The sequence below is a fragment of the Pongo abelii genome, chromosome 21, assembly GCF_028885655.2.
Source record: "Pongo abelii isolate AG06213 chromosome 21, NHGRI_mPonAbe1-v2.0_pri, whole genome shotgun sequence".
Classification (NCBI taxonomy): domain Eukaryota; kingdom Metazoa; phylum Chordata; class Mammalia; order Primates; family Hominidae; genus Pongo; species Pongo abelii.
Window position 1 is genome coordinate 30,621,940 of NC_072006.2, and position 11,078 is coordinate 30,633,017.

An 11,078-nucleotide genomic window follows, 5' to 3' on the forward strand; every position below is an offset into this window, starting at 1 on the left:
TCCTTTCCTCCTGCTTTGTTCAAATCCTACCCCCGGAGGCAAGTACATGGTGGGAGAGTGGTCAGAGACAGCCTTGTGCTGAAGTCCCAGAGGAAGGGTCTTTTTGAGTGTGGAGCATGAACTGAATTAAGCAAACCCCGAGGGTTGCTTTGTCTACGAAGCCTGCTGCTTGCCAGTCTGCCGGGGGCTCCCAGGGAGTACATTTTGAGTATCGTTGTCACTGTGCCCTGTACCGCACCTGGATTTTAGCACTGGGTCCTTGTTCCCACTCCCACCCTGAGCTGGGCCCTTCTATTGACAGACATCCGTGTTCACACCAGCCTATGGCTCTGTCACCAACGTCCGCATCAACAGCACCATGACCACCCCACAGGTCCTGAAGCTGCTGCTCAACAAATTTAAGGCAAGTTCCCTTTGCTGACTGGTCACAGATGGGGTCACAGGTGTGCCTTGGGACCCCTAGAGTGGTTGTGCGTGGAGCTATGGAAATTGTGTGGTTTGCGGGATGCTGAGCAAGGGGCTTCAGTTCTTTAGATCCTCACGATCCAGGACAAAGTCCACAGCATCAGCATCACCTGGGTGCTTGTTAGAAATTCAGATTCTCAGGCCCCACCCCAGACCCACTAATCAGAAATTGTGAGGGGTGGGCCAGGGATGCCATCTAACAAGTCTGCAGGGGATTTGGATGCCTACTAAAGTTTGAGAAACATCAGCCCTCAAATCCTTTATGGGCTACTTTAGAAGGACCCTGGGGCCTGCTGACTGGTTTTGGGCTCAGTGCGAAGATTGACTTCTGGGACACAGTTGGGAAACCTACTTTGAAATATGATACTTAAATAGATGTGCAAATTATAGTGCAGGAGTGCTTTTAAAGTTCTGTTGCTCTGTGTTTTCCACAATCTCTTGGAGACCAGAGATCTTTTGGAGACCAGGTGTTCTTATTTTTAATGGAAGCCAGTGTAGCCTAACAACCTAAGAACGCAGGCTCTGGGTTCAGGTCTCCACTGAGCACCTGCTAGTTGGATGAATTGGGCAGGTTACTTAACCTGCCCCTGCCTCTGCTTGGGCATCATAAAATGAGGATAATGGGACCTCACTATGGTATCGTCGTGAGCATTTGATGGGTTGAAACCTTTAACATTTGTAGAACTATGCCTGGCACATTGCAATAGATGATAGCTATTATCTATCCTAGTCGTGTGCTGCAAAATGACCAATTTGGTCAGTGATGCACCACATATACGACAGTGGTCCCATAAGATTATAATCCATTTTTTATGGTACCTTTTCTGTGTTTAGATATGTTTAGATACACAAATGCTTACCATTGTGTTACAAGTGCTTATAGCATTGAGTACAGTAACATGCTGTACAGGTTTGTACACTAGGAGCAATAGGCTATATACCGTATGGCCTAGGTGTGAAGTAGGCTATGCCATCCAGGTTTCTTTAAGTACACTCTATGATGTTTGCACAACAATGAAATTGCCTAGTGACACATTTCTCAGAATGCATCCCCGTGGTTAAGCGCATGACTGTATTATTGATAAAGTCATCTGCCTTCTCGATCTTCTCATCAGTTTTGAGAGTTGTAGATAAATAGCTCTCCCCTCAAAACAGCCTAAAATTGACTTAGCTTTGCATTGTTAAAGAAGAGGAAAAGCCTCGAAGTTGGGATGTTTAAATAGAAACTTTCAACAAGTATCTTTTGCTCCTGCTTCAGATTGAGAATTCAGCAGAGGAGTTTGCCTTGTACGTGGTCCATACGAGTGGTGGTAAGTCTGAAGACCACAGTGTACTTTAAACCTTCTAATTAACTCAAAATAGCAAGTTAAAAAAATACCTCTGCCTCCTTTGCTTGTTGTTTGGGTTTTGGAAACTTCCAAATGTTGTTTGCCTTCAAGGCTGATGGGCTTGCTGTGTGAGTCCGCTAGGGATTGCCTTATATGGCCAGTAAACAAATTCTAAACCTAACTGCCTATTAAAAAAGGAACTAGATTTTCTTAAGGATAGATAAACCCAATTTCTCCAAGGAGTTTGAGGCATGGTGGTATTGTTGAGGGGTGGGGAGTGGGAGGAAGTTGCTTTTCACAACACCTATGGAATAGTTCATTTATAAATCAGTCTCCTGACTTATATGGCAGCATCTCCTAAGGTGCCTAGTCCATTTGGACCCCTGCATTGACCACTATTTAATGTGAGAAAGGCCTCTCAGGGCTGCTCCTGGTTGTGTGTGGTTGCAGAGAAACAGAAGCTGAAGGCCACTGATTACCCGCTGATTGCCCGAATCCTCCAGGGCCCATGTGAGCAGGTCTCCAAAGTGTTCCTAATGGAGAAAGACCAGGTGGAGGAAGTCACCTATGACGTGAGTTCCCTTTGGGTCAGGTGATTTGTCCTCAGGAGGGTGGGGATTTGGTTGGATCACCTGTAACTGGGGTGTAGAATGACTTTGTTGACCAATGACCATGCCCCCTTTTACTTCTTCAGTACCAGGTTCTCTTGAAGCCAGGTTGAAGGTGTGCCCTGAGGGAGTTTCTGGAGGAATGCCCAAGCAGAAAGTGATTTCCATAGAAGGAATAAATTGCTTGAGCCTTCCTAGGGTACTGTCAGAGGGATGAGAAGTGCCTGCAAACACTCTTTTAGCAATGCTAGGAAGTTAGCAGTTGGCTGGTTGCAGTGGCTCACTCCTGTAATCCCAACGCTTTGGGAGGTCACTGCAGGAGGATTACTTCAAGTCAGGGATTTGAGACTAGTTCAGGCAACAAAGCGAAACTCTGTCTCTACAAAAAAAATTTTAAAGTAACTGGGCATGGTGGTGTGTGCATGTGGTCCCAGCTACTTGGGAGGCTGAGGTGGGAGGAACACTTGAACACAAGAGGTTTAGGCTGCAGTGACCTATGATGGTACCACTGCACTTCAGCCTGGGTGATAGATAGAGCAAGACCCTGTCACAAAAAAATAATACAAGAAGTAAGCCATGTAATAGTCAGCTTTTGCACAGTAACAAACATCTCCAAATCATAGTAGCTTACAACAGCAAACATTTACTTTTTTGCCCATGATTCTGTGGTCTAGTAGCAATGGCTCTACTCTAAGTGTGGGTTGAGTTCAAGTCTTCACTGTGTGACTCACCCAGAGGCCCAGGCTTTTGGGGCAGTAGTTACTGCACATGGGTGTGCTCCTCATGGCAGATGGTGGAGCATGAGAAACCAGGCCAAATCATGTAAGCATATGTGAAGCCTCCACTCAGATTTGGTGTGTCATGTCCACACACATTCCACTGGCCAAAGCCAGTCACATGGACAAGCTCAACATTAATAGGGTAGAGAAATATACTTATCCCAGGGAGAAGAGTTGATAGAGCAGGGTGGGGATTCTGGTGGGGAAAGGGAAGCCATTTTTTAACTTTTTTTTTTTTTTGGGACAGAGTCTTGCTCTGTTGCCCAGGCTGGAGTGCAGTGGCACCTCCCTGGTTCAAGCTATTTTCCTGCCTCAGACTTCTGAGTAGCTGGGACCACAGGTGTGCACCACCATGCCTGGCTAATTTTTGTATTTTTAGTAGAGACGGGGTTTCACCATATTGGCCAGCTGGTCTTGAACTCTTGATCTCAAGTGATCCGCCCGCCTCAGCCTCCCAAAGTGCTGGGATTACAGGCATGAACCATGATGCCTGGCGCTGTTTTTAAACTTTAACTCACCCCAGAGCCACCCACAGCCTCTCCAAAGCAAGTTCATGTTTGGATGCTTGTTTGAGCCTTGAGACCCAAATCGTCATTCGGAACGCTGATTCCTTCCATTCTCTTAGGGGAGAACAAAGGGGCTTATTAAACATAATGGGTTCAGTTCTTTCTCTGCATCACTGTGTCAAGAGAAAGTACTTTTCTGTGTTTGGCGTCACCTTATCATGAATCGAATGCATGACATGAAAAATGAGAAGTTATGAGATGGTGTCATGTAAGTGATGCAATTGTCACAGACTCCTTCCCAGCCTGGTGAGGAACGAGACTTGGCTCCTGCCTTTAAGGAAATCCTGGGTTTCTGAAAAAAATAGACTTCCCAAGGCTTTGTGCCTTGTATGAGGACAACCCTGAAAGGAATTGGAGTAATGCCGGGAAGGGCATTCACACAGACTTGCTTCTTTCTCTCTAGGTGGCCCAGTATATAAAGTTCGAGATGCCGGTACTTAAAAGCTTCATTCAGAAGCTCCAGGAGGAAGAAGATCGGGAAGTAAAGAAGCTGATGCGCAAGTAAGCCTGGCTTCTGGGGCGCTGGGTGCACTTCTCCTGGGGCCTCAACAGAGGGGCCTCTGCTGGGTCCTCACAGGGACTGTGCTGAGCTGCTGCGTGGGCCTGGGCTTTCTTTGGGGAGCTGCCTATTGACAAACCTGGATTTCAAGTGGGGACGTGACAGTTAAATGTGTTCATCTACCTCTTGTGTCAGCTTCTCATTTTGATGTGGGACATCAAAGTGTCTCTTGTCCTCCCTCTTATGGAAAGACTCTGAAAAGAAGGTGTTGGTTTAAAATTTCTTTGGGGTCTAGATGCAGAAATAGGGAAGGTGACTGTATACTGGTTTCTTAAGTATATGATCAGGCTCCCAGCAGGAGACAGATGCTCACTCCGATGAGGGTCTTTGAGGGGTGTTTGAAGAAGGGACTATTTACAAAGACTTGGGCAGAGTCTGGGGTAACCTCGCCGGGCGCGGCGGCTCATGCCTGTAATCCCAGCACTTTGGGAGGCTGAGGCGGGTGGATCACAAGGTCAGGAGATCGACACCATCCTGGCTAGCATGGTGAAACCCCATCTCTACTAAAAAATACAAAAAATTAGCTGGGCGTGGTGGCGGGCGCCTGTAGTCCCAGCCACTCGGGAGGCTGAGGCAGGAGAATGGCGTGAATCCGGGAGGTGGAGCTTGCAGTGAGCCGAGATTGCGCCACTGCACTCCAGCCTGGGCGACAGAGTGAGACTCAGTCTCAAAAGGAAAAAAAAAGAGTCTGGGGTAACCTCAAGGGATAGTGCAGTCCCTGGGGCTAGTGTTACCACCCCTTGCCTGAAGGGGTGAAGGCAAGGAGTGCTAACCAAGACCTGGAGGTTCCAGGGATTTCAGGAAGGCTGTCTTAGCCGTGGATGTAGCCTGAGCTACTGGCCTCCAAAATCCTTTCTTCTCCCCCTTCCTCCCTTTGTAACATTTATCTTCTGGAAATTGCATTTGGATTGAAAAATAAAGCTTCTTTCTGGGAAGGATTTTGTGATTTCTTTGCTATGTTTTGTCATAGAAGAGACTGGCTTTCATAGATATGGTGGAATAAATGATTCATTTTTGCCACTGGAGAATAAAGTCACTGCTGGATTTGCTGTATCGATGATCATAACTAGTCTGATAACACACTGAACACTTACTATGTCCTAAAGTTGTTGTTGTTGTTGTTTGACACAGAGTCTTGCTCTGTTGCTCAGGCTGGAGTGCAGTGATGCGATCTTGGCTCACTGCAACTTCTACCTCCCAGACTCAAGTGATTCTCCCGCTTCAGCCTCCCCAGTAGCTGGGATTAGAGGCATGCGCCACCATATCTAGCTTATTATTATTATTTTTTTTGTATTTTTAGTAGAGACAGGGTTTTGCCATGTCAGCCAGGCTGGTCTTGAACTCCTGACCTCAAGAGATCCACCCTCCTCGGCCTCTCAGAGTGCTGGGATTATGGGCATGAGCCACCATGCCCAGCCAACTATGTCCTAAACTTTAAAAATAGCTTTTTCTGTGCAGCACAAAGCCCTGAACATAAGGAATATGTCCATTTATCCCTGCACAACAGTGCCCACTCCTGTAGCTGCAGTGCCACAGCTCAGGGAAGTCATGGGAAAATGGAACTCCCCCAAGCCACGGACCTCCATGCCTAGTAGCTGCTATGGCCTCTTCTGCAAAATGCAGGTTCTGTTATAAGGTTGAACCGTATGAAGTTGCCATTTTTGTAGGATCCCCAAGAGGGTCAACTGTTAGCAATTTTATATCATCTAGCCTAGGTGAGGGTTCATGAGCTACTGTGCATATGAAGTACTATGCATAGTGTCTTGGACATAGTAAGCAAACACACTGAATTCGTAGAATGCTTATTATTGCTGTTGGTTTTTTTTACCTTTTTTTTTTTTGGCCAGATGTTCTACCCATAGTAAAATAATCTAATTTGGATTTGGCCTCTTTATTTCCTCTCGTCGTGTTGTAGAAATGAACATAAGCAACAAAGTAGCTAAAGAGGGGTCAGTAATGGAAGCAAAGGAGCAGGGCACTTGACCGCTCTGTTACCTGATGTGACCTTGGTGTTACCCAGGTGGCCGGGAAGATCCTGGGCAGGGGTGCGTTGCCGGCTGCTCTCCACCTGAGCCTGTTTCTTGTCTCCAGGTACACCGTGCTCCGGCTAATGATTCGTCAGAGGTTGGAGGAGATAGCCGAGACCCCAGCAACAATCTGAGCCATGAGAACGAGGGGATCCGGGCACCCCAGGAACCGCCATTGCCCATAAGACCCCCAGGAAGCTAGGCACTTTCTTTCCATGGAAACATTTAGACACAAACCTCCCCAGCTCCAGCCAAGCCATCAATTGCTACCTGGAGCTGGATGTAGAAGTCAGCAGACAGCTCCCTATCCCTGGACCCCTGCCCTCCTTTTTTCTGCTCACAAGGACTTTTGATTTTAGTTATAAGGAGGACCCAAAATGTGTGTGTGTATATGTGTGTGCACGCATGGTACGTGTCCATGTGCCTACCTGATACTTTCACATGTAATTAAATTCCAGGCAACCAGCACAAGAGCCGTGAGCTTGGCACATGTGCTGCTCGTGAGCAGGAAAATCAGAGGAGCCACTGATCTGAGTGGTATTTAGGTTGAAGGAAAGATTTCTCCTCTCAAGTGCCAGGGAGCAGCCACATATCTGCCTGTGTTTAGAAAGGGAAGAGGGTTCTCCAGGTTCACCATTTGGGTTGTTTATATGTTGGTAGAAATCCTCCCTGTATGCCTAGAAGGATCAGTGAATGTAAGAGCCTTGGAAATTAACAAAATAACAGCCACATAACCTGCGGCAAGTCTGATGGAAAGAAAAAGATAAACCATCTGTGGGGTAGATGCAATAAGCCCACATATTTTTACACTGGAAACCGTGATTGTTTTAAATGACAAAGACATATGTGATGTTCTATGTGGAAACCTGTGAAGAGTGGATTCTGCCTCCATCTCTGCCTCCATGGCTACCTTTAGGAGACAGAGAAGATCCTGTGTGTTTCTCTGTACCCAGCTGACAGCCTATCTCTCTGGCGCTTCCTTGAGTGGAAGGAAATGTCTCAAGAAACAAAGATCTCGCTGGTGTGTACACAGTGCTGACCAGCTAGTGTGGCCAGGGCCTGGTGGCCTGGTGGCCAGGAAGTTTCAGGTTGAAGGGAAATGTCGAGGCTACCTGCAGAAATGACAGGTACCTTGAATGCAGCCCATCTTCACATCATCAAAAGTCTTCCTGCACTTGAAGCTGGGGCGATGTTTGCCGTCAAGACTTCATTCTTTCCAACCTCTGGGTTCTTGCAAGTTGCCCTCACCTTGTGTGGGGAGATGCATTCCAAGAATGAAGCCTCATCTTGCTACTGAGTGTGGGGTTCAGGGAAGCTCTTTAGGCCACCTGGTGAAGATGCATGGGGAGGATGGAGCTTCTCCTCAGCTCCTATGAGCAGCCACCTATGTGATCTTTAGATCCAACCCCAATGGGAGAAAAGGGCAAGAACAGTCTGTGCCCTGGGACTCCCATCAGGAAGCTTGACAGGCAGCTGGGCATCAGTGCAGCTGATATCGTTTGAGGAGGGAGACAGATGCTTGGACCTGGGTGCCTGGCTGTGGAGATCGACCAAGCAAGACCAGGAGCTCCTGATAGCAGGCGTCTCTGAGCCTAGCTGGGGTAGAGGCACCGCCCATCTCTTCTCCACCTTCTCTCCACGGAATGTTTGCAGAGCTGGGCAGTTGAGGAAAGGACAGCCCCTGGTTGGTGCCTCCAAAGGAAGGTGGACCTTTTTGGTGGAGATGTTTCTGCCCTGGGCACCCTCCTGCCCCTCATTCATAGCTATGGCTTCTTTAGAAGGCTCACAGCTGTAGTCTTAATGTAGACTGCAAAAAGATGGCATGCTGCCCCTGGCATTTCACCAGGGGTTTTATAGCAAGTCTCCTTCCTCCATAGGGACAGCAGCACCAGCCCTGTGGGGCATGGAGTGGAAACCCAGAAGGGCTTCTGCAAACTGCACAGAATTGGGGTAAGAAGACAAAGAGTGGGCACCGGGAGAGGCTTCCTTTGTTACAGCTGGGAAAGAACAGTTCTGTGAATGCAAACACCTCCTGAGTTTTGCAATTGAGAAAATGATTTGGAGAACTTCTCTTCTGCTAATTTTTATTTTGAATGTTCAAGGCCTTAGTCGGCCCCAGTAATTCTCCTTGGAGGACTTGGGAGAAGAATTTCCACAAAGCAGACTACTAACCACTAGCTCTTATTGGATAGCGATTTCTGGCTTGTAAGAGTTCTCTTTGATTTGCACTGGCACTACGATAGTGTTAAATGGGGAAATACTGCAACATGTCCAGTTGGCCAGATCACTTTCCAAGGGAGCAATACTAAGGCAGACTCACCTTTTTAAAGATGGGAGGTCAGGGGGTGGAAGTGAGAGGAGATCCCATCTCACACAACACACTTCCACATAATGCAGACCACACTTTTCCATTTTGTCCTGCCCTCTTTAGAGGTCATTTCTCACGTCCTAAGAACCTGATCAGAAGTTTTGGAAGGGTTCTTTGAAATAGCAGAAGTTGAAACAGAGACGCTTTGCCACAGTGTGGAGCAGATTTTCTCACTGGTATCACATGGTCTTGCGGTTTTGAACTCTTCGACCGATTTGTGGGAGTTTATGTAATTGCGTGCAATGAACCTGAAATTGTGTAAAGAACAAAAGACCAGTTTATAGGGTTGGGTTTTTTTTCCAACTTGTGAAAAGCAGTTTAGCTGCATCTGTCTCCCCGCCACCCCCACCCTGGGAGGGGCTTATGTTACAAAGTGATCAAGTGAAAGAAAAACCTGAGCCTATCTGGCTGGGATGGTGGAATTAAGCACAAGGTCACATTCTCTGTGATCACATGAGAGGGAAGGTGATGACTTAAATGGTGGGGGGTGAGGATTATCTTGGGGAGAGGCTGAAAAGCACAAAAGATAGTCTTGCCTGTACGTATTGGTGAAGAACGTGCACAAGGCTGGACAGACTTCAACTTGGAGTTGAGTTGAGGCAAGAGGATTTCTGGATATTAGTCACCCATCTGCAAGAAAAATGCTGAGGCCTCGGGTCAAGATTTTGATCTGAGACATGCTCATGCTTCAAAGAGAAATATTTTCACAATCCTCTCTTCCCTCACCAAAAGAAAACAGTACTCTCTCCTAGAAACCTCTAGGTAAACACATTTTATCCTAATATCGGTAGCATATAATGCCTCCCCAAAAAATCTGTTTTCCATGCAAAAAAGTCTCAACAAGAAGTCTGTGGAGTTGAGTGGTTACTTCAAAGTGTCAGGAGGGTGGAGAGAGAAATTGGCCACAGAAGAGCAGGAAGCTCTCTTAAGAAAACGGAATTCTCTTTAAAGAAACCACCACCACCAACAAAACAACCAAAAACCACGTTTATGTCAAAGCTCTGTAGCACAGAGAATGTGGTGTCATAGATACATCGCCGAGAGAGATTTCTTTCTTTCTTTCTTTCTTTTTTATTTGAGACAGAGTCTGGCTCTGTTTCCCAGGCTGGAGTGCAGTGGTGCGATCTCAGCTCACTGCAACATCTGCCTCCAGGGTTCAAGTGATTCTCCTGTCTCAGCCTCCCAAGTAGCTGGAATTACAGGGACCCGCCACCACGCCCGGCTGATTTTTTTTGTGTGGTTTTAGTAGAGATGGGGTTTCACCATCTTGGCCAGGCTGGTCTTGAACTCCTGACCTCGTGATCCACCCGCCTATGCCTCCCAAAGTGCTGGGATTACAGGCGTGAGCCACTGCGCCTGGCCAAGAGAGAGATTTCCACATGAATAAGGCAATTTCAGTGTCTCACGGTAGCCAAACCATGATGTGAAGAATGAGATAGGAGACAGGAGATCACCATGAGCGTCCCTGATATAGCAGCACACATTTTCACGTTTCCACTAAAATTGTTTTGCACAAAGTCTTGCTTCACTCAGATGGGATATGATTTCCTAGAGATGTAAAAATAAGAATGAATGTGGCGCCCCCTTCTTCCAGATGTAATAGAAAGCTTTGCCCTATCACAAGGGGGTGTTTAAGTGCCCCTTGTGTTTTAACTGTATTTAACTGAGCACAAGATGCACAAGCTATGGTGGGAAACCCTCAGTTTACCTTTGGAGTCTTCCCTGCAGATCGCAGAACTGTTTCTAGTCTGATGTTTCTGGTGTGTAATTGCTAGTGTTTCTGAAGGGTTTTCCCAATTGTTTTAGCCTTGTGAAGTATTCCTTACTTAATTATAACTTGCCTTTCAGCAATGGTACATGACTTGATTCAATGTTTGGTTCTGAACTTATACACTGATGCGTTTACTCATCTAACATAACCTGACAAGGCCTCAGTAAGGGAGCCATACATTTTTGTAACATTTTGATATGTTTTAATGCATCTGACTTAGATCTTACTGAAATAAAGCACTTTTCAAAGAGATGTGCCCCGTGGATTGGTCTGTGTGTGACTGCTGGGTGAGGGAGCTCTGTGTTGTGAGAGGGTGGTTGTAAGGTGGGTGACAGGAACATTACCTGAATTAACACCAGATAAGTTAATTTTCTTCCCCGAGTTTATGGTTTGAACATGTTTGGCCCTGGCTGTTATGTCCCAAATAGGAAGTAAAATGAGAAGGTTATCTTAGGAGCTGCCAGTTGAGGGCTCTGGAGAGCCAGGAGTTGTGGAGGAAAGAGCTTGGAACTTCTACTCAGTGAGGCTGGATTTCCACTCTGACTCCACCCCCGGCTCTTGGACCCTGGGACCAACTCAATGATCCTTTCTCTAGGACTTGGTTTCT

At 46.8% G+C, this 11,078-nt stretch overlaps 1 protein-coding gene across 1 annotated transcript in view; it reads left to right on the forward strand.

Annotated features, from left to right (window-relative positions):
* Positions 1-10,723, forward strand: part of RASSF2 (Ras association domain family member 2) — a 45,059-nt gene extending 34,336 nt beyond the window's left edge. Inside the window, exons 8-12 of the mRNA XM_002830056.5 lie at positions 302-403; positions 1,724-1,775; positions 2,244-2,365; positions 4,150-4,247; positions 6,397-10,723. Coding sequence (XP_002830102.2) covers positions 302-403; positions 1,724-1,775; positions 2,244-2,365; positions 4,150-4,247; positions 6,397-6,466 — 444 coding nt within the window. The 3' untranslated portion in view covers positions 6,467-10,723. The remainder of the gene's footprint in view (positions 1-301; positions 404-1,723; positions 1,776-2,243; positions 2,366-4,149; positions 4,248-6,396) is intronic.
* Positions 10,724-11,078: the final 355 nt, after the last annotated feature.